The sequence below is a fragment of the Pseudorasbora parva genome, chromosome 3, assembly GCF_024679245.1.
Source record: "Pseudorasbora parva isolate DD20220531a chromosome 3, ASM2467924v1, whole genome shotgun sequence".
In the NCBI taxonomy this organism is placed as follows: domain Eukaryota; kingdom Metazoa; phylum Chordata; class Actinopteri; order Cypriniformes; family Gobionidae; genus Pseudorasbora; species Pseudorasbora parva.
The window spans coordinates 63,122,177-63,146,753 of record NC_090174.1 but is presented as its reverse complement, the minus strand read 5'-3'; the positions used below and the strand labels follow the sequence as shown (position 1 = coordinate 63,146,753).

The window sequence follows — 24,577 nt, the reverse complement described above, 5'->3', positions numbered from 1 at the left end:
CACACACGGCTCTCGCTCATTCATCTTAAAGGCATATGAAGTGAGCGCGCGCAGAGAGATCCGCAGCTTTTATGAGCAATACCTCGCATTCAGCCACAATGTTGCCTGGCGACAGTCGCCGTGGTGATGTGGCCGTCTCCGCACCAATGGACCACCTGTGACTAGACTAGTAAAACCAGCGTGTGTGTGTGTGTCTGTGTGTGTCTGTGTGTGTGTGTGTGTGTGTGTGTGTACTCACTCAGACTTGGCCAGAGCGGTCAGAGCCCGACTGAAGCACCAGCCTACAAAGGGCAGGTCTTGTCCGTGGAAGCCTGCGCGAGGATGATCCGGCTGGGCAGCGCCGGCGGGGCGCGGGGGCCTCTCGGGCTCCTCGAAATTGGAGGTGTCATCCTCGGAACGGAGAGAAGGAACAAACGGAGGGAGAGCTGGAGGAGATGAGAGGAGAAAACATGTGAGAGGGTCGGAGAGAAAAACAGACTGGAGGAGAGAGAGAGAGAGCAAAAGACAGAGAGAGAGAGAGAGAGAGAGAGAGAGAGAGAGAGAGAGAGAGAGAGAGAGAGAGAGAGAGAGAGAGAGAGAGAGAGAGAGAGAGAGAGAGAGAGAGAGAGAGAGAGAGAGAGAGGGTCTCAGTGATGAGACTGTAGCGCAATAACTCGCTCGCCCGCTCGCTCTCTCACTGCAGCAGTCTCGGCTAATCAGAGTGAGTCACAGCCAAAACCCGATGCGAGATCCACACACACACACACACGCGCAGCGCTGCATCTACACAAACAGCTGTATTGACACACACACACACACACACACTCTGTATCCGCCGCTGGGGGGTTTTGTTCATGCATTTACACAATTGATTTATTCATTTAAAACAACAACAACAAAAACCCACCACACCAACGCCCCACACACACACAGCTCATCTGAATATGTTAATAAGCTCAATATCTGAGTTGATTAGTCTCAGAAAACTCACAATGATAGGAATAAAAATCCTTTGAGCTGCAAATCCAATCCATCATTATCTTGGACATATATCTTGGAGAAATAACGACTGCTTTATTAGCGGCCACACAATGTGAATTATATTCATGATACGGTTATCTATCCAACACAAGTCATTAAACAATATTAATCTTTTTAAAAGTTTGTGTATGGGTTAAAGTGTGTTTTAGATGCTGCAACGCAAGTTTACACTATTATTAATTATGTGTGTACGAGGTAAAGTGTTTCAGATGCTGCGACGTAAGTTTTACACCATTAATAATCATGTGTGTATGAGGTAAAGTGTTTCAGATGCTGCGACGCAAGTTTTACACCATTATTAATCGTGTGTGTATGAGGTAAAGTGTTTCAGATGCTGCGACGCAAGTTTTACACCATTATTAATCATGTGTGTATGAGGTAGTGTTTCAGATGCTGCGACGCAAGTTTTACACCATTATTAATCATGTGTGTATGAGGTAGTGTTTCAGATGCTGCAACGCAAGTTTTACACCATTATTAATCGTGTGTGTATGAGGTAAAGTGTTTCAGATGCTGCGACGCAAGTTTCACACCATTATTAATCATGTGTGTATGAGGTAGTGTTTCAGATGCTGCAACGCAAGTTTTACACCATTATTAATCATGTGTGTATGAGGTAAAGTGTTTCAGATGCTGCGACGCAAGTTTCACACCATTATTAATCATGTGTGTATGAGGTAAAGTGTGTTTCAGATGCTGGGACGCAAGTTTTACACCATTTTTAATCATGTGTGTACGAGGTAAAGTGTTTCAGATGCTGCGACGCAAGTTTTACACCATTTTTAATCATGTGTGTACGAGGTAAAGTGTTTCAGATGCTGCGACGCAAGTTTCACACCATTATTAATCATGTGTGTATGAGGTAAAGTGTTTCAGATGCTGCGACGCAAGTTTTACACCATTATTAATCATGTGTGTATGAGGTAAAGTGTTTCAGATGCTGCGACGCAAGTTTTACACCATTATTAATCATGTGTGTATGAGGTAAAGTGTGTTTCAGATGCTGCAACGCAAGTTTTACACCATTATTAATCATGTGTGTATGAGGTAGTGTTTCAGATGCTGCCACGCAAGTTTTACACCATTATTAATCATGTGTGTATGAGGTAGTGTTTCAGATGCTGCCACGCAAGTTTTACACCATTAATAATCATGTGTGTATGACGTAAAGTGTTTCAGATGCTGCGACGCAAGTTTTACACCATTATTAATCATGTGTGTATGAGGTAGTGTTTCAGATGCTGCGACGCAAGTTTTACACCATTATTAATCATGTGTGTATGAGGTAAAGTGTTTCAGATGCTGCGACGCAAGTTTTACACCATTATTAATCATGTGTGTATGAGGTAGTGTTTCAGATGCTGCGACGCAAGTTTTACACCATTATTAATCATGTGTGTATGAGGTAAAGTGTGTTTCAGATGCTGCAACGCAAGTTTTACACCATTATTAATCATGTGTGTATGAGGTAGTGTTTCAGATGCTGCGACGCAAGTTTTACACCATTATTAATCATGTGTGTATGAGGTAAAGTGTGTTTCAGATGCTGCAACGCAAGTTTTACACCATTATTAATCATGTGTGTATGAGGTAAAGTGTTTCAGATGCTGCGACGCAAGTTTTACACCATTATTAATCATGTGTGTATGAGGTAGTGTTTCAGATGCTGCAACGCAAGTTTTACACCATTATTAATCATGTGTGTATGAGGTAAAGTGTTTCAGATGCTGCGACGCAAGTTTTACACCATTATTAATCATGTGTGTTTGAGGTAAAGTGTTTCAGATGCTGCGACGCAAGTTTTACACCATTATTAATCATGTGTGTATGAGGTAGTGTTTCAGATGCTGCGACGCGAGTTTCACACCATTATTAATCATGTGTGTATGAGGTAGTGTTTCAGATGCTGCAACGCAAGTTTTACACCATTATTAATCATGTGTGTATGAGGTAGTGTTTCAGATGCTGCAACGCAAGTTTTACACCATTATTAATCATGTGTGTATGAGGTAAAGTGTGTTTCAGATGCTGCGACGCAAGTTTCACACCATTATTAATCATGTGTGTATGAGGTAAAGTGTGTTTCAGATGCTGCGACGCAAGTTTTACACCATTATTAATCATGTGTGTACGAGGCAAAGTGTGTTTCAGATGCTGTGACGCAAGTTTTACACCATTATTAATCATGTGTGTATGAGGTAAAGTGTGTTTCAGATGCTGCGACGCAAGTTTTACACCATTTTTAATCGTGTGTACGAGGTAAAGTGTGTTTCAGATGCTGCGACGCAAGTTTTACACCATTATTAATCATGTGTGTATGAGGTAGTGTTTCAGATGCTGCTATGCAAGTTTTACACCATTATTAATCATGTGTGTATGAGGTAAAGTGTGTTTCAGATGCTGCGACGCAAGTTTCACACCATTATTAATCATGTGTGTATGAGGTAAAGTGTGTTTCAGATGCTGCGACGCAAGTTTTACACCATTATTAATCATGTGTGTACGAGGCAAAGTGTGTTTCAGATGCTGCGACGCAAGTTTTACACCATTATTAATCATGTGTGTATGAGGTAAAGTGTGTTTCAGATGCTGCGACGCAAGTTTTACACCAATATTAATCATGTATGTACGAGGTAAAGGGTGTTTCAGATGCTGCGACGCAAGTTTTACACCATTATTAATCATGTGTGTACGAGGCAAAGTGTGTTTCAGATGCTGCGATGCAAGTTTTACACCATTTTTAATCATTATGTATGAGGTAAAGTGTGTTTCAGATGCTGCGACGCAAGTTTACACTATTATTAATTATGTGTGTACGAGGTAAAGTGTTTCAGATGCTGCGACGCAAGTTTACACTATTATTAATTATGTGTGTACGAGGTAAAGTGTTTCAGATGCTGCGACGCAAGTTTTAGACCATTATTAATCATGTGTGTATGAGGTAAAGTGTGTTTCAGATGCTGCGACGCAAGTTTTACACCATTATTAATCATGTGTGTATGAGGTAAAGTGTTTCAGATGCTGCGACGCAAGTTTTAGACCATTATTAATCATGTGTGTATGAGGTAAAGTGTTTCAGATGCTGCGACGCAAGTTTTACACCATTATTAATCATGTGTGTTTGAGGTAAAGTGTTTCAGATGCTGCGACGCAAGTTTTACACCATTATTAATCATGTGTGTATGAGGTAGTGTTTCAGATGCTGCGACGCGAGTTTCACACCATTATTAATCATGTGTGTATGAGGTAAAGTGTTTCAGATGCTGCGACGCAAGTTTTACACCATTATTAATCATGTGTGTTTGAGGTAAAGTGTTTCAGATGCTGCGACGCAAGTTTTACACCATTATTAATCATGTGTGTATGAGGTAGTGTTTCAGATGCTGCGACGCGAGTTTCACACCATTATTAATCATGTGTGTATGAGGTAGTGTTTCAGATGCTGCAACGCAAGTTTTACACCATTATTAATCATGTGTGTATGAGGTAGTGTTTCAGATGCTGCAACGCAAGTTTTACACCATTATTAATCATGTGTGTATGAGGTAAAGTGTGTTTCAGATGCTGCGACGCAAGTTTCACACCATTATTAATCATGTGTGTATGAGGTAAAGTGTGTTTCAGATGCTGCGACGCAAGTTTTACACCATTATTAATCATGTGTGTACGAGGCAAAGTGTGTTTCAGATGCTGTGACGCAAGTTTTACACCATTATTAATCATGTGTGTATGAGGTAAAGTGTGTTTCAGATGCTGCGACGCAAGTTTTACACCATTTTTAATCGTGTGTACGAGGTAAAGTGTGTTTCAGATGCTGCGACGCAAGTTTTACACCATTATTAATCATGTGTGTATGAGGTAGTGTTTCAGATGCTGCTATGCAAGTTTTACACCATTATTAATCATGTGTGTATGAGGTAAAGTGTGTTTCAGATGCTGCGACGCAAGTTTCACACCATTATTAATCATGTGTGTATGAGGTAAAGTGTGTTTCAGATGCTGCGACGCAAGTTTTACACCATTATTAATCATGTGTGTACGAGGCAAAGTGTGTTTCAGATGCTGCGACGCAAGTTTTACACCATTATTAATCATGTGTGTATGAGGTAAAGTGTGTTTCAGATGCTGCGACGCAAGTTTTACACCAATATTAATCATGTATGTACGAGGTAAAGGGTGTTTCAGATGCTGCGACGCAAGTTTTACACCATTATTAATCATGTGTGTACGAGGCAAAGTGTGTTTCAGATGCTGCGATGCAAGTTTTACACCATTTTTAATCATTATGTATGAGGTAAAGTGTGTTTCAGATGCTGCGACGCAAGTTTACACTATTATTAATTATGTGTGTACGAGGTAAAGTGTTTCAGATGCTGCGACGCAAGTTTACACTATTATTAATTATGTGTGTACGAGGTAAAGTGTTTCAGATGCTGCGACGCAAGTTTTAGACCATTATTAATCATGTGTGTATGAGGTAAAGTGTTTCAGATGCTGCGACGCAAGTTTTAGACCATTATTAATCATGTGTGTATGAGGTAAAGTGTTTCAGATGCTGCGACGCAAGTTTTACACCATTATTAATCATGTGTGTTTGAGGTAAAGTGTTTCAGATGCTGCGACGCAAGTTTTACACCATTATTAATCATGTGTGTATGAGGTAGTGTTTCAGATGCTGCGACGCGAGTTTCACACCATTATTAATCATGTGTGTATGAGGTAAAGTGTTTCAGATGCTGCGACGCAAGTTTTACACAATTATTAATCATGTGTGTTTGAGGTAAAGTGTTTCAGATGCTGCGACGCAAGTTTTACACCATTATTAATCATGTGTGTATGAGGTAGTGTTTCAGATGCTGCGACGCGAGTTTCACACCATTATTAATCATGTGTGTATGAGGTAGTGTTTCAGATGCTGCAACGCAAGTTTTACACCATTATTAATCATGTGTGTATGAGGTAGTGTTTCAGATGCTGCAACGCAAGTTTTACACCATTATTAATCATGTGTGTATGAGGTAAAGTGTGTTTCAGATGCTGCGACGCAAGTTTCACACCATTATTAATCATGTGTGTATGAGGTAAAGTGTGTTTCAGATGCTGCGACGCAAGTTTTACACCATTATTAATCATGTGTGTACGAGGCAAAGTGTGTTTCAGATGCTGTGACGCAAGTTTTACACCATTATTAATCATGTGTGTATGAGGTAAAGTGTGTTTCAGATGCTGCGACGCAAGTTTTACACCATTTTTAATCGTGTGTACGAGGTAAAGTGTGTTTCAGATGCTGCGACGCAAGTTTTACACCATTATTAATCATGTGTGTATGAGGTAGTGTTTCAGATGCTGCTATGCAAGTTTTACACCATTATTAATCATGTGTGTATGAGGTAAAGTGTGTTTCAGATGCTGCGACGCAAGTTTTACACCATTATTAATCATGTGTGTACGAGGCAAAGTGTGTTTCAGATGCTGCGACGCAAGTTTTACACCATTATTAATCATGTGTGTATGAGGTAAAGTGTGTTTCAGATGCTGCGACGCAAGTTTTACACCAATATTAATCATGTATGTACGAGGTAAAGGGTGTTTCAGATGCTGCGACGCAAGTTTTACACCATTATTAATCATGTGTGTACGAGGCAAAGTGTGTTTCAGATGCTGCGATGCAAGTTTTACACCATTTTTAATCATTATGTATGAGGTAAAGTGTGTTTCAGATGCTGCGACGCAAGTTTACACTATTATTAATTATGTGTGTACGAGGTAAAGTGTTTCAGATGCTGCGACGCAAGTTTACACTATTATTAATTATGTGTGTACGAGGTAAAGTGTTTCAGATGCTGCGACGCAAGTTTTAGACCATTATTAATCATGTGTGTATGAGGTAAAGTGTTTCAGATGCTGCGACGCAAGTTTTACACCATTATTAATCATGTGTGTATGAGGTAAAGTGTTTCAGATGCTGCGACGCAAGTTTTAGACCATTATTAATCATGTGTGTATGAGGTAAAGTGTTTCAGATGCTGCGACGCAAGTTTTACACCATTATTAATCATGTGTGTTTGAGGTAAAGTGTTTCAGATGCTGCGACGCAAGTTTTACACCATTATTAATCATGTGTGTATGAGGTAGTGTTTCAGATGCTGCGACGCGAGTTTCACACCATTATTAATCATGTGTGTATGAGGTAAAGTGTTTCAGATGCTGCGACGCAAGTTTTACACCATTATCAATCATGTGTGTTTGAGGTAAAGTGTTTCAGATGCTGCGACGCAAGTTTTACACCATTATTAATCATGTGTGTATGAGGTAGTGTTTCAGATGCTGCGACGCGAGTTTCACACCATTATTAATCATGTGTGTATGAGGTAGTGTTTCAGATGCTGCAACGCAAGTTTTACACCATTATTAATCATGTGTGTATGAGGTAGTGTTTCAGATGCTGCAACGCAAGTTTTACACCATTATTAATCATGTGTGTATGAGGTAAAGTGTGTTTCAGATGCTGCGACGCAAGTTTCACACCATTATTAATCATGTGTGTATGAGGTAAAGTGTGTTTCAGATGCTGCGACGCAAGTTTTACACCATTTTTAATCGTGTGTACGAGGTAAAGTGTGTTTCAGATGCTGCGACGCAAGTTTTACACCATTATTAATCATGTGTGTATGAGGTAAAGTGTGTTTCAGATGCTGCGACGCAAGTTTTACACCATTTTTAATCGTGTGTACGAGGTAAAGTGTGTTTCAGATGCTGCGACGCAAGTTTTACACCATTATTAATCATGTGTGTATGAGGTAGTGTTTCAGATGCTGCTATGCAAGTTTTACACCATTATTAATCATGTGTGTATGAGGTAAAGTGTGTTTCAGATGCTGCGACGCAAGTTTCACACCATTATTAATCATGTGTGTACGAGGCAAAGTGTGTTTCAGATGCTGCGACGCAAGTTTTACACCAATATTAATCATGTATGTACGAGGTAAAGGGTGTTTCAGATGCTGCGACGCAAGTTTTACACCATTATTAATCATGTGTGTACGAGGCAAAGTGTGTTTCAGATGCTGCGATGCAAGTTTTACACCATTTTTAATCATTATGTATGAGGTAAAGTGTGTTTCAGATGCTGCGACGCAAGTTTACACCATTTTTAATCATTTATATTTGAGGTAAAGTGTGTTTCAGATGCTGCGAAGCAAGTTTCACACCATTTTTAATCATGTGTGTACAAGGCAGTGTGTTTCAGATGCTGCGACGCAAGTTTCACACCATTATTAATCATGTGTGTACGAGGCAAAGTGTGTTTCAGATGCTGCGACGCAAGTTTTACACCATTATTAATCATGTGTGTATGAGGTAAAGTGTGTTTCAGATGCTGCGACGCAAGTTTTACACCAATATTAATCATGTATGTACGAGGTAAAGGGTGTTTCAGATGCTGCGACGCAAGTTTTACACCATTTTTAATCATGTGTGTGAGGTAAAGTGTGTTTCAGATGCTGCAACGCAAGTTTTACACAATTTTAAATCGTTTGTATGAGGTAAAGTGTGTTTCAGATGCTGCAACGCAAGTTTACACCATCTTTAATCATGTGTGTACGAGGCAAAGTGTGTTTCAGATGCTGCGAGGCAAGTTTACACCATCTTTTATTCACAGTATCCGGAGATATAATCGTGATCCGCACATCAGTACTGTTTGTAATTTTTAATTAAATAATGTTGTTGTTTTTCCAGGGCAGGCAAAAAAAACTAATTATAGTTTTTTTTTAATTATAGTGTGTTTGAGGTAAAGTGTCTTTCAGATGCTGCAACACAAAATTTACACCATTTTTAATAATGTGTGTATGAGGCAAAGTGTGTTTCAGATGGTGCAACGCAAGTTTATACCATTTGTAATCATGTGTGTACGAAGGAAATTATGTTTCAGATGCTGTGAAGCAAGTTTTACACAATTTTAAATCGTTTGTATGAGGTAAAGTGTGTTTCAGATGCTGTGAAGCAAGTTTTACACAATTTTAAATCGTTTGTATGAGGTAAAGTGTGTTTCAGATGCTGCAACGCAAGTTTACACCATCTTTAATCATGTGTGTACGAGGCAAAGTGTGTTTCAGATGCTGCGAGGCAAGTTTACACCATCTTTTATCCACAGTATCCGGAGATATAATCGTGATCCGCACATCAGTACTGTTTGTAATTTTTAATTAAATAATGTTGTTGTTTTTCCAGGGCAGGCAAAAAAAACTAATTATAGTTTTTTTTTTAATTATAGTGTGTTTGAGGTAAAGTGTCTTTCAGATGCTGCAACACAAAATTTACACCATTTTTAATAATGTGTGTATGAGGCAAAGTGTGTTTCAGATGGTGCAACGCAAGTTTATACCATTTGTAATCATGTGTGTACGAAGGAAATTATGTTTCAGATGCTGTGAAGCAAGTTTTACACAATTTTAAATCGTTTGTATGAGGTAAAGTGTGTTTCAGATGCTGTGAAGCAAGTTTTACACAATTTTAAATCGTTTGTATGAGGTAAAGTGTGTTTCAGATGCTGCAACGCAAGTTTACACCATCTTTAATCATGTGTGTACGAGGCAAAGTGTGTTTCAGACGCTGCGAGGCAAGTTTACACCATCTTTTATCCACAGTATCCGGAGATATAATCGTGATCCGCACATCAGTACTGTTTGTAATTTTTAATTAAATAATGTTGTTGTTTTTCCAGGGCAGGCAAAAAAAACTAATTATAAAAAGCAAATGCAAAAACATTTGAAATTTTGAAAAATATCGAGACATAAGTTTAGCTATATCATCCAGCCTTAGTGAGAAAGAGCTTTGACTCCTTATTACAAACCCTTTGAAACAAATTGGTTTCTGTCAAGTTGTTCATACGGCAACAGTCCAAGGGTTAAACCCTGCAGGAAACTCCTGATGATGAGCAAGACATTGCTGCATTTCTTTTTGTGTGTGTGTGTGTGTGATCTCATTATGGTTTGGCCATGCGACTGATCTAAGAGCTTCTCTCTGTGAGAACACCTGCACAGTCTATAATCTGACTAATTCCAGAAATCCACCAGTCGCCCAAGTGTGTGTGTGTGTGTGTGTGTGTGTGTGTTATCAGAGTGAATGCCATCATATGGACAACCGATTTTCCAGTGAAAAGTTTGGAATAATAATGTTTGTCGATGTTTTTGGAAGTTCTGCTCACCAAGGCTGCATTTATTTGATTCAAAATATGGTTAAAAAAAGTGAAATATTTTTATAATGTAAATCATCTGTTTTCTATGTGAATATATAGTAAAGTGTAATTTATTCTTGTGATCAAAGCTGAATTTATCATCATTACTCCAGTCTTCAGTGTCACATGATCCTTCACTAATCTATCTCATATGAGGATCTGATGATCAACACACACTTATGATTATTATCAGTGTTGAAAACAGTTGTCCTGCTTCATATTTGTGGGGAAACCCTGATAAACTATCATTTAAAAGTTTGGAGAAAGATATAAGCAAGGACACAAAACTGACAAAAAGTGACAGTAAAGACATTTGTAATGTTAAAAAAAGATTAATCTCAAATAAATGCAGTTCTTTTGAACTTTCTATTCATCAAAGAATGCTGAAAAATAAAATCTATCATAGTTTTCAACACTGATAATAAGAAATGTATCAATACTATTGTAAGTACTAACACAGCGATTTAAGATAATGCGTGAGCCGCACAACCGGAGCTAACAGCCCTAAAGCCTTAAAGCAGATCCAGAGACTCTGAGCTTTACACCACAAGCTTAATGAATTAATTCAGATCCTGTGTGTTTCACTTAAACCTGCAGAGCAATCTGTGCACCGAGACACTATAACAAATCCAGCAATTACACAAGACAATTAATCACTTTAAAGGCTACAGAAATAGCAGCGAGTCAGTCTAAGGATTAATAACCCGTAATTAACAGACACATGGAAAAATTACATTGTGCGTCACAGAGCGGATGAAGGTTTTACCGTGTGTTCACACCGGCGCCGGAAGAAAATCGGAAGCCTTTTATTTTCATTATTACACGGCTCTGTGAAATGTTTTATTCTGATTGGTCAATCATGCATTCCAGCCGTGTGTTATTCCCAGTTATTACACAGCTCGGAGAAATACTTTATTCTGATTGGTCAATCACGCATTCCAGCCGTGCGTTATTCCCAGTTATTGCACGGCTCGGTGAAATACTTGATTCTGATTGGTCAATCGCGCATTCCAGCCGTGTGTTATTCCCAGTTATTACACGGCTCGGTGAAATACTTGATTCTGATTGGTCAATCACGCATTCCAGCCGTGTGTTATTCCCAGTTATTACACGGCTCGGTGAAATACTTGATTCTGATTGGTCAATCGCGCATTCCAGCCGTGCGTTATTCCCAGTTATTACACGGCTCGGTGAAATACTTGATTCTGATTGGTCAATCGCGCATTCCAGCCGTGCGTTATTCCCAGTTATTACACGGCTCGGTGAAATACTTGATTCTGATTGGTCAATCGCGCATTCCAGTCGTGTGTTATTCCCAGTTATTACACGGCTCGGTGAAATACTTGATTCTGATTGGTCAATCGCCATTCCAGCCGTGCGTTATTCCCAGTTATTACACGGCTCGGTGAAATACTTGATTCTGATTGGTCAATCGCGCATTCCAGCCGTGTGTTATTCCCAGTTATTACACGGCTCGGTGAAATACTTGATTCTGATTGGTCAATCGCGCATTTCAACCGTGCGTTATTCCCAGTTATTACACGGCTCGGTGAAATACTTGATTCTGATTGGTCAATCGCGCATTCCAGCCGTGTGTTATTCCCAGTTATTACACGGCTCGGTGAAATACTTGATTCTGATTGGTCAATCGCGCATTCCAGCCGTGTGTTATTCCCAGTTATTACACGGCTCGGTGAAATACTTGATTCTGATTGGTCAATCGCGCATTTCAACTGTGCGTTATTCCCAGTTATTACACGGCTCGGTGAAATACTTGATTCTGATTGGTCAATCACGCATTCCAGCCGTGTGTTATTCCCAGTTATTACACGGCTCGGTGAAATACTTGATTCTGATTGGTCAATCGCGCATTCCAGCCGTGTGTTATTCCCAGTTATTACACGGCTCTGTGAAATACTTGATTCTGATTGGTCAATCGCGCATTCCAGCCGTGCGTTATTCCCAGTTATTACACGGCTCTGTGAAATACTTGATTCTGATTGGTCAATCGCGCATTACAGCGTTATGTTATTCCCAGATAACAAACACCAAAAATGCATAACACCGCTCATCCGGGTTCTGTGAGTTATCTTGACCGGTACTAATTCTATGCTTAACGCTGTCATTGATTGTCTGGCGCCATCTTGTGGCTGTAAAAAACTTAACCGCCAAGGGTTACAATGAAAGACTTCAAGAGTTTACTTTATAAAGTTTTCAATATGGATATTTCTCTTACACAAACGCGTCGATTCAAATCAGAAGGCCTCTAACTAAGAATTGAGAACTGACAATAATGTAAAATGTGTACCTTGAAAGCAGTGTAAGTCGCTTTGGATAAAAGCATCTGCCAAATGTAAATGTAACCCATCGCAGCCGTGTGGAGCACGTTTTTTGACGGACGGCTGCATTTTTATGGATTTCAAAAACAGAGCTACAACTACTACCAAAGCTTGGATTAGCCAGGACTTTTTTAAATATTACTCCAATTTTATTCGTCTGTAAGATGAATGTCACACACCTAGAATGACTCAAGGGTGAGTAAATCATGGGCTAATTTTCATTTATGGGTGAACTAACCCTTTCATCATTCATATGACAAACAAATCTTTTCAGCAGCAGATAAAGGCTTAAAGCAGTTTGGAACTTTTTCTTTACGGAAGGTTTGCGTATTTAAACGCAAGACAATATTTTGTGTCCATTTTACTTGAGACAAGTAGCCGTGTAATAAGCAGGATAATGTCCACCCAGCCGGTTGTTATCGCAGAATAAACGCCTTCAGAGTAACACAAGACTGATCACTCTGTCGGGGTTTATTCTGCGATAACAACCGGCTGGATGTACATTATCCCTTACATGTGAGCTCCGGTGTGGCGCTTCTTAGACGATTTGGCCGTCGAGGAGAGTTGAAGTTTGGTCAACGTTATGCTAATGAGATAAGATGCGGTTCGGCAGCAGCCAATGGGAATGCAGAAGTCCTGCAAGAGAGGATCCCAGAAAAAGCAGTTCTGTAAACTTTCCGACCACATTATTTCCTAAGTAAAACAGAGGAGAGGTTGATTATTGATGTGGCGGGTTTGATAACAAGGCGCGCGGCACTATTTACAGACAGCATTTTCACGCTAGAACACTTGTTTTCCAGCGGTAATGCAATCAATTTGCTCAAAACAATGCCGATTTGTGACCCTGGACCACAAAACCAGTCGTTAGGGTCAATATTTTGAAATTGGGATTTATAGATCATCTGAAGCTGAATAAATAATCTCTCCACTAATGTATGGTTTGTTAGGACAATATTTGAAAAATCTGGAATATGAGGAAGCAAAAACATCTAAAGTCTAAATCATACAGAGCAAATTTTGACGTGGTAAGAACGCAGTTACTCACTGTGTCTCAGGTTGGTCCAGTCAACGGAGGAAAAGAACGGATGCGACCGCAAACCTTCGTATCCCAAACGCTCCCGCGATCCACACAACAAACTCTGGAGCAGGTCGATAAACTGAGCGCTGGCTTTAGGTTCCTCAGGGAACTTCAGAAAGCGCTGTGAGCAAAACACACACAAGAAAGCAATTTAATTAAACATATAATTTACTAATACATAAATCAAATCCTTTTAACTCTTTCCCCACCAAACACGAAATTTTTCGTTATTTATGAGAAAACGCTTTTCTGGCTAAACACGGAAATGTACGCGTCTTCACTGTCAGACGCTAGGGGGCGCTATTACGCATCTTCTGAATGAGTCCTGAATCTCCTGATCAAAACACACGTGAGGAAAACGCAGAAAAACAAGCGATCACATGTAATCATATGCATATGAAAAATAACGTGGTAATCAACATTAAAGGGTTATTTCACCCAAAAATGAAAATTGTCATTATTTACTTACTTGAAATCCGATAGCTCAGAAAGGCCTTCATTGACACCAATGTCATTTCCTCTCTCAAGACCCATAAAGGCACTAAAGACGTCGTTACAAAGCCCATCTCACTACAGCGGCTCTACAATCATTGATGAAGAGGCCAGAATAGTTTGTGTGCAAAAAAAAGAAAAGAAATAACGACTTATATAGTGATGGCCGATTTCAAAACAAAGCTTCGAACCGTTATGACTCATGAATCGATTCATGATTCGGATCGCTTGTCAAACTGCTGAAATCACGTGACTTTGGCGATCCGAATCATGAATCGATTCACTGATTCATAACCGTTTGAAGCTTTGTTTTGAAATCGGCAATCACTATACAAGTCGTTATTTACATTTACATTTACATTTAATCATTTAGCAGACGCTTTTATCCAAAGCGACTTACAAAAAAGGGGAGAGTAATAGAAGCAACGGAACAGACAAGGCCAAAAACCTGTAAGAGCTGTAAGAAATCTCAATTAATTAGCACAATACACAACAATTTTTTTTTTTTTTTTTTTTTTTTTTTTAAGACAGACATTTACAACAAAAACTCACGTCCGCAAAGTGCCGAACACTGGATTTTGATAGCTATGATAGCTACAACCCATTAGGACTAAGGCTGTTGCCCCAGCTGTTGTCATTAATGCAGATTCAGTGGCCCAATGGGTTGGTTTTGTATTCTAGCTAAACACGCAGCAATAGCCATCTACAACAAAAACTCACGTACGCAATATACAGAACACTGGATTCTGATAGTTATGATAACTATGTAACATACCCGCCTGAAGGCACAAATCCGGATGAGAGACGTAGATATGATCCAGGAGTGTGCGCTTTTGGTCGTTGCTGTGGTGATCAGTAAGTGCTATTCTGTATTGGTCAACTAGTTACTAAATAATAAGTTACTAAAGAATAGTTACTAAATACTATTCTGGCCTCTTCATCAATGATTGTAGAGCCGCTGTAGTGAGATGGGCTTTGTAACGACGTCTTTAGTGCCTTTATGGGTCTTGAGAGAGGAAATGACATTGGTGTCAATGAAGGCCTTTCTGAGCCATCGGATTTCAACACTAATATCTTCATCTGTGTGTGAAGATGAACGGAGGTCTGACGGCTGGCCAACCACAGGAGGAATTAATCACACAATTTACATTTTTGGGTGAACTAACCCTTTAAACGGAATTTTAATCAAAACTATCTGATGTTAGTGAATGAGATGTGGACCAGGGCTGAAGCATTAGAGGTGTAGATGGACTCTATCTCCTCATCTGTGTTTGATCATCTCTGAAACTGATCTGGAGTCAGTCTTTCACAAACACCTGATTTTCTCAGCTTTTTGTTCAAAATGTTGCTTTTAAACTTACTCATATTCAAGTGTTGATAAAAAAGGAATGCATGAAGCTAGAATAAAACGGTTCTTTTGTTTAAAAGAAGAGGGTCAGCACTTCTGATATATTGCATGCTACGATATTCATTAAAAAAAAATCAATTTTTTACACTTTACACTGGCAGTGAAAGTGTTAAAGTCTTGATGTTGAACAAGATTTTTAAATATTTAAATATGCTTCTTTATTTATGCATTTATACAGAGCTGGACAGCCACTAAACACATTTACTTGAGTCCTGTACTGAAGTTCACTGTTTGAGTCTCTGTGCTTTACTGGAGTATTATTTTTTCTGTAATCTTCTGACTTTAACTTCACTCCATCTGAAAGACAAATATCGTCCTCTTTACTCCACTACATTTCTATCAAGGTCCTCGAAGTGGAAAGTCGTTTCTGTCGCAGCTTTGAAAGTCAGTGATGATTTTTTTCTTCTTTTAAAGGTGTTTGGGTTTTTGCAGAAAGCCTTTCAGGAATCACTCTTGTAGAGTCTCGTGAAGTTCAATGATTTCACAGCATTTATTAAACACTGATTTATAGTTTAGAGCAAAATGGAAGAAGACGGATGTCCAAATGCTCATTTAGTGGAGGATTCACATAAACAAAGTTGATTCTGTCTTCAGTGAAGGTGAACAGTGTGAGAATATCAGATGTGTATCAGTGTATTGGATCCGTGCATTCGGCCTTAAAGTGACAGCAGCTTTGTAACTTTTCTACAAGTATTTAAATGAGTTTAAGTTAGTCGTCTGCTAGTGTGTCAGATGGAGCGTCACTGACTGGCTTAAACCATGATGGCATAATGTGCATTTATACAACTATAATACAATAATGCGGCGACATAAAGAAGGACATTTACTTTTGATACTTAACCTGATAACCGTCACGAGGACGAGGACGCACTGAAGGTCTCTTTGTTTAAATTAGCTCAAAATTACTATCAGATGTAAGTAATTACCTTGACAAACTATACATCATCAAAAAGATCTAAGACTAAAGTTTAATTTTTTTACCTCTGTTTTATTCTCAAAGTCTTATAGTGACCGTAATGTGTTAATATGTTCCAGGAGTTATGAATATGATCTTGGGCGTCGCTACCTTTTGATTGTAATATGCGCGTCATTTGCTCCCATTCATAAAAAAATCCTCCTTGGTCGTCATGAAGACACTCGACAAAACAACTTCCCTCAGGGCTTTTACTTCAAATGTGTGCAGATGTGGAGAAATATTGATAGATTCTCTCATGTTTGAGTCAAATTTCTATACAGAGAAGTATTATTTATTCAATATTTATCCAAAATCCGCGGATGTGTGATTATGAGCGCAGTAGACTGTGATATGCTGTGTTTTCAATTCATTCTGGCAGCCGGAGGGCGCTGGAAAGCTGTACTACTGAAAATTCACCCCATGGGGAACACATGAAGAACAGACACACCATGTGACATTCAGGAAGTATCTGACATATGGACATATCCACACAGCTCCCTGGGATCGTCAGATCGCTATTTTATGCAGATAAACACGTTTTAAGACAATAAACACACAATCGCGGCAATATATGGTTGGTCTGTGTTCTTTATGCCATGTTAGGTGGTTTCATAATAGATGATATTTATAATGCAATGCTATTCCACATAGCTTTTAGCATTGTATATTTTCTGTCAGATTTTTTGACCCGAAGCTATATGAGATCACATATTGTTATATAAAACACTCTACATATAAAATATAAAGTGATATGAAGCAAGTTTTGAATAAAACATGATTTTAATCGTATAAATTGTTGTTTTGCTGGTGTGCTAAGCTAACATGCTAGCTTGCCCTAGATGCACCTGCCACTGAGTAAATACTTTATTTTTATGAACATTTTCTAAATGTAAAACTACTGAAATGCTTATTTGGACGAAATGCATTCAATAGAGTCTCAGTGAGGGTAAAGTGAGAGGTTTGATTTAGAAATGAGGTTTGAATAGAACAGTTTGAATAGAGAATCGTTAGTAATTATAATGCAGACAAAAGAATAATAATTGGAGCCATAACCAGTCCGCAGAAGTGTGAATGCCGGGGAGACAAACTGAATGGGGCAGTTTGCACCTCTAAACAATAGAGGCAATACAGCGACTGAAAGCTGAGAAGATGTGGCAATAAACATCAGTTGATATTTCAGCGATATCTCAAAATAAAATCACATGAAACGATCTTGTAAAACGTTTAATAAAATTCAGAGTTTTAGACTGATCATCTTCAGATCTGAAATATAACATGGTCAGACTTGTGGCTTTAGCTGTAGTGCATTTCTAGATTTCTCCAAGGCCCACTTCAATTTTATTTTCATAAAGATATATCATACAAATAAATTTCTAATAACTTTACAAAACTTTGAAGCTTATTATAGCTTTTTTTATTATAAAAAATATTATCATTTTGACTTTACAGTAAACTGCCAGGTGTCTGCTTTCAAATGAGACCATAATTATGCTTTTAGTGCAAAGGATTCACAAACTGTATTTGTTTTAGTCTGAGTATACATTTCTTAGGATTTTTTCAAAATTTAGAAATCAGCTTAACAGGTTAAGTACTTTTAAAATCAAATACTTTCTGTACTTTTACTGCAGTAAAATCTGTTTTTACAACTTTCACTTGTAACGGAGTAATATTTGACCAGCAGTACTGTTACTTTTACTCAAGTAATGAAGTTGTGTAGTTTGTCCACCTCTGCATTTATAACCACCACAGTAGTTATTATATCTTGGGAGTTGCTAATAAAGCTGCTAGACTCACCTGGAAGTTCATGATGTTGTTGAGGGTTTTTGTGGACGTGCCGTCAGCGAAGGGCGATTTCATGTAGATCATCTCATAAGCGATGACGCCCAGGGACCACCAGTCACTCTCGGGGCCGAAGCTGCACGAAGTCCCTCCATTAAACGCGGACAGGATCTCAGGGGCCAGGAAGTCTTGTGTTCCCACCGGGAGTTTGGAGCACGTCACCTATTCCAATAACAACACGCCACTCGATTAACCGAAATGAAATGTGCAAAGCTATTTATTCAGCATCACATGAAAGGGTTTACTCTGAATAGTGTGACATCAGAATGAAGTCTTCACTAGTGTTGTAGTACTCGAGAGCGGTCTTAAAGGGTTAGTTCACCCAAAAATGAAATGTCTGTCATTAACTCCTCCCCCTAATGTCGCTCCACATCCGTAAGACCTCCGTTCATCTTCACACACAGTTTAAGATATTTTATATTTAGTCCGAGAGCGTATGCAAGTATATGCACACTATACTGTCCATGTCCAGAAAGGGAATAAAAACATCATCACAGTAGTCCATATGAGACATCAGTGGGTTAATTAGAGTCTCTTGAAGCATCCAAAATACATTTGGGTCCAAAAATAACAAAAACTACGACTTTATTCAGCATTGGCTTCTCTTCCGGGTTTGTTTTCAGTCCTCAAATAAAGATTCAAACGGTTATGAATCAGCGAATTGATCCATGATTCGGGTCGTCAATGTCATGAGATTTCAGTAGTTTGACATGCGATCCGAAGTCATTTCTCAGACAGCAGTTATGGATATTTTAGATGATTTTAAGGAGTGCTGGTCTGGTCTCGGTCTCAACCACACAAAGTCTTGGTCATGTGACAGTCTCAACCCCTCAAAGTCTTGGTCTTGTCACGGTCTCAACCCCACAAAGTCTTGGTCTTGTCTCGGTCTCAACCCCACAAAGTCTTAGTCTTGGTCTCAACCCCACAAAGTCTTGGTCTTGTCTCGGTCTCAACCTCACAAAGTCTTGGTCTTGTCTCGGTCTCAACCCCACAAAGTCTTGGTCTCGTCTCGGGCTCAACCCCACAAAGTCTTGGTCTTGTCTCGGTCTCAACCCCTCAAAGTCTTGGTCTTGTCTTGGCCTCAACCCCACAAAGACTTGGTCTTGTCTCGGTCTCAACCCCACAAAGACTTGGTTTTGTCTCGGTCTCAACCCCACAAAGTCTTGGTCTTGGTCTCAACCCCACAAAGTCTTAGTCTCAACCCCACAAAGTCTTGGTCTTGTCTCGGTCTCAACCCCACAAAGACTTGGTCTTGTCTCGGTCTCAACCACACAAAGTCTTGGTCTTGTCACGGTCTCAACCACACAAAGTCTTGGTCTTGTCTCGGTCTCAACCACACAAAGTCTTGGTCTTGTCTCGGTCTCAACCCCACAAAGTCTTGGTCTTGTCTCGGTCTCAACCACACAAAGTCTTGGTCTAGTCACGGTCTCAACCACACAAAGTCTTGGTCTTGTCTCGGTCTCAACCCCACAAAGTCTTGGTCTTGTCTCGGGCTCAACCCCACAAAGTCTTGGTCTTGTCTCGGTCTCAACCTCTCAAAGTCTTGGTCTTGTCTTGGTCTCAACCCCACAAAGACTTGGTCTTGTCTCGGTCTCAACCCCACAAAGTATTGGTCTTGTCTCTGTCTCAACCCCACAAAGTCTTGGTCTCAACCCCACAAAGTCTTGGTCTTGTCTCGGTCTCAACCCCACAAAGTCTTGGTCTCGGTCTCAACCCCACAAAGTCTTGGTCTCAACCCCACAAAGTCTTGGTCTTGGTCTCGGTCTCAACCCCACAAAGTCTTGGTCTTGTCTTGGTCTCAACCCCACAAAGTCTTGGTCTTATCTCAGTCTCAACCCCACAAAGTCTTGGTCTTGCCTCGGTCTCAACCCCTCAAAGTCTCGGTCTCAACCCCACAAAGTCTTGGTCTCAACCCCACAAAGTCTTGGTCTTGGTCTCGGTCTCAACCCCACAAAGTCTTGGTCTTGTCTTGGTCTCAACCCCACAAAGTCTTGGTCTTATCTCAGTCTCAACCCCACAAAGTCTTGGTCTTGCCTCTGTCTCAACCCCTCAAAGTCTTGGTCTTGTCTCGGTCTCAACCCCACAAAGTCTTGGTCTTGGTCTCAACCCCACAAAGTCTTGGTCTTGGTCTCAACCCCACAAAGTCTTGGTCTTGGTCTCAACCCCACAAAGTCTTGGTCTTGGTCTCAACCCCACAAAGTCTTGGTCATGGTCTTAACCCCACAAATTCTTGGTCTTGTCTTGGTCTCAACCCCTTAAAGTCTTGGTCTTGGTCTCAACCCCACAAAGTCTTGGTCTTGTCTTGGTCTCAACCCCACAAAGTCTTGTCTTGGTCTCAACCCCACAAAGTATTGGTCTTGTTTTGGTCTCGGTCAAGATGGTCTCGGTCTAGCTGGTTTCGGTCAAGCTGGTCTCGGTCAAGCTGGTCTTGACTACAACACTAGTCTTCATGCTCATTACCGTTCTGTTCGCCGTCAGTCTCGCTGCCGAGCCGAAGTCGGCCAGTTTAACGTGACCCGTTCGGTCGATCAGCACGTTCTCTGGCTTAATATCTCTGACAAAACAAAGAGACAACAAGTTACTACCACTCTATTATTATTATTATTAAATAGAGCTTAAAAATAATTCACATTTTAAATATTAATACTACTATTTTTTATATAAAGTTTTATTTATTTATTTACACACATTTATTTACACACATTTATTTAATTTATATAAATTATATACAGATTAGAGACTTTTCCAAAATAAATAAAAATACATAAATTATATTTAGATATAGACATATTTAATGTTTCTTTTACAGGAAAAAAGGAAATTAAACAAAGTGACACCATCCTTAACTCAAATACTGTCCAATCAAATGCTCTCTAGAAGAGAACGGCCCTCCCATCAGTGACCAGCAACAGCGAGCAGCCAATCGTGTTCATGGCTGTGGCGTGAGCTAAAGTGTGTGTGTGTGTGTGTGTGTGTGTGTGTGTGTGTGTGTGTGTGTGTGTGTGTGTGTGTGTGTGTGTGTGTACCTGTGAACGTATCCCATCTGATGGAGCGAGTGAACGGCCTGCACGAGCTCCGCCAGGTAAAACTGAGCCATGGACTCGTCAATCTGATCTTCATATCTGTTCATCAAAGCCATGAGGTCTCCGCCAGGCAGATACTCCATCACCTGCTCACACACACACACAGAAGACGACGCGTTTGATACAACGGATTGATTCTGACACATTCATCCGTTTATTTAATTTAAAAGCAATTGTTTTAGTTTTAAAATATGTGTTTTAAATATTGTTATTATAAAAAAAAAAAGAAATATTACTTCTAGTACTACTTTTGTTATTATTATTATTAAATAGAGCTTTTAATTAATTAGCGTTTTAAATATTACCACTATTGTTATTATTAAATTTAACTTTAAACATTGCATTTTAAATTTATATTACTATTATCGTATACAAATTGTATACAAATCTTGGTATTTAGGGCACTTTTTGTTTCTTTGCCTCTTCTTGACGGATCGCTTCCTGTTCTCCAGAGTTGTAAGTCGCTTTGGATAAAAGCGTCTGCTAAATGCATAAATGTAAAATTATTATTTTTATAAATAGCTTTAAAATAATTCTAGCTTTAAAGGTCCTGTTCTTCGCGATTCCATCTTTCAAACTTTAGTTAGTGTGTAATGTTGCTGTTGGAGCATAAATGATACCTGTAAAATTATAAAGCTCAAAGTTCAATGCCAAGCGAGATATTTTATTTAACAGAAGTTCCCTTTCAAAGCCGACAGCGAGCGGCCGGTTTGGACGACACCGCTGCACTTCCTGCTGTGATGACATCACTAGAACCGTTTGCTGACTAAAGCTCCGCCCACAAGAACACGCAAAATAGGGGGCGTGGTCTCGTTGCTCTCCCGCGTGGATTCAGCGCTTGCATCGCCCTGTTATGGTAAGAGGCGGGACCCTTCCGGGCAAAGTGCGCTAAGCTGCTGTCCAATCACAACACGGGAAGCGCTGGCCCAATCAGAACTCGTTACGTGTTTCTGAAGGAGGGACTTCATAGAACAAGGAAATCATCAGGCCGTTTATAGGACAGAGGAAACAGCGCTGTACAGATAAGGAATGTGTGTGAAAAATACTGTGTTTTTACACGCGAAACATGAACTCATGTTATATTGCTCACTGTAAACATAATCAAAGCTTCGAAAACACGCGAAGAACGGGACCTTTAAGTATCAATATTATTAATATTATTATTATTATTATATAAAGATACTATAAATATTTTAAACATTATAAATATTATTATTAAATAGTTTTACAATAATTAGCATTTTAAATATTTGTATTATTACTGCTATTGTTATTATTATTAAATAGAGCTTTAAACATTGCATTTTAAATATAATTAATATTACTATTATTATTTTTATAAAGAGCCTTAAAACAATTCTCCCTTTAAATATTATCAATATTATTATTATTAAATAGAGTTTTACAATAATTAGCATTTTAAACATTATTATTACTACCAATGGTATTATTACTATCATTAAATAGAGGTTTAAAAATTGCATTTTAAATAAAGAGCTTTAAAATAATTCTCGCTTTAAATATTATCAATATTATTATAATAATAAATATAGATCTTAAATAAAAATCACATTTTAATTATTATTATTATTATTGTTAAATAGATTTAAAATAATTCGCATTTTAAATAATTATTATTATTATTACAACTACTATATTTTATTATACTTTTTTAATATCATTTTATTATATTATTATACTACACAATATTATAATAGAGCTTTAAAAAAAAAATCAATTAAATTTTTATGCAAACATTGTGCAGCCCTAAAACAGGATCTTTTCTCCGTCACTTTTGCACAATTACATTTAATCAACTAGAGTTTTGAAACTGCACACACTTTTGTCATGCGTTTTGTTTGTGAAGTGTTCAATCTTTCTTGATAAAAACACAAAGCTAAACATACAAAGTGTATCGGAAGCCTCTGTATTTCCCAGACTGTATAATGTGTTTTAAAATAAACCCTGAGCATCAGCTGCACGGCAGATCTCGCAACGTGATATTACGTAATAATCACCTGTAAGTGAATCTATGATTGCACATCGAACAAACACAAACCATCACAGATGATCGATCGAGTCACATGGCTTTAATTAGCAGACACTCGTCTCTAAACAAAAGCTTGTGATTACACCTAATTAAACAATTAGCCAAAACTGAGAGTGTGCTGTCGGCGTAAACCCAAGGAAAGGCACGAATGAGTGAGAACAGAAGCGGTCGCTGCTGCAGGTAATGAACGGATGGTGTTATTTATAGCAGTGATGATCGTCCGCCGGTAACCACACCGCAGGCTGACTCTAATTACTCTATAAAGGACCCAAACATCCACAAACCCAGCGGAGAGATGGACTCCAGCACACCAATGAAGATGCAAATGTAAACTGTTAATTATTGATTGTGATCATTTGGTGATTTACAGCAGCGCTGCATCTCTAATTGAGCATCGCTGAGAGTCTCGTTTAACTAATGCATCAAAAAGTCCTTTTTAGAAAGAGTGATTTAACTGGAATTAAAGATGAAAGCGCTGATCAACACGAGACTCAGCCGATTGAAGCATGTGAGGCGATAATGTGGCATTTTTATCATTTATGCATGTTGCGTTTGATCACATTTAGATCAAATGTCGGATTCCTTTGTCTCACCAAGACTAATTACACATCTTAGAATGTATGCATCCAATAAACACACCTGAAGCTATAAATGGAGAGTGTCATTTGGCAGAAGTAGAGTTTGATTGGAAGTGGTGCACAGCTTCATGTTTCCTCACAAGCTCTTCACGGGCACTCCGGGGGAAAGCAGTCACTCTGAGGCAAACTTTACTAGGGGAAACTGTTGGCAATGATGGGAAAGACGGCATGTGGGACTGTCACAGGTGTACAATATACACTTTTTATATTGTCCGATATTTAAAAAGAAATTCATGGCACAAAAATAAATAAATAAAAAATTGGACGGATGGACAGACAGACAGACAGACAGACAGACAGACAGACAGACAGACAGACAGACAGACAGACAGACAGACAGACAGACAGACAGACAGACAGACAGACAGACAGACAGACAGACAGATAGATAGATAGATAGATAGATAGATAGATAGATAGATAGATAGATAGATAGATAG

General features: G+C 39.0%; 1 protein-coding gene across 7 annotated transcripts in view; it reads right to left on the bottom strand.

Annotated features, from left to right (window-relative positions):
* The window catches only part of cita (citron rho-interacting serine/threonine kinase a), a 196,765-nt gene that overhangs the window by 138,203 nt on the left and 33,985 nt on the right, over nucleotides 1-24,577 (bottom strand). For 5 of the 7 annotated variants that reach the window (XM_067439785.1, XM_067439788.1, XM_067439786.1 and 2 more), the window contains exons 6-10: nucleotides 21,393-21,535; nucleotides 20,827-20,920; nucleotides 18,322-18,528; nucleotides 13,640-13,793; nucleotides 239-425 (exon numbers count right to left, since the gene is read on the bottom strand). In XM_067439785.1, the coding sequence (XP_067295886.1) occupies nucleotides 239-425; nucleotides 13,640-13,793; nucleotides 18,322-18,528; nucleotides 20,827-20,920; nucleotides 21,393-21,535 (785 nt within the window). Of the gene's footprint in view, nucleotides 1-238; nucleotides 623-13,639; nucleotides 13,794-18,321; nucleotides 18,529-20,826; nucleotides 20,921-21,392; nucleotides 21,536-24,138; nucleotides 24,262-24,577 lie in introns of those variants that run through there. The other 2 variants (XM_067439790.1, XM_067439791.1) reach the window with 2 other exon arrangements.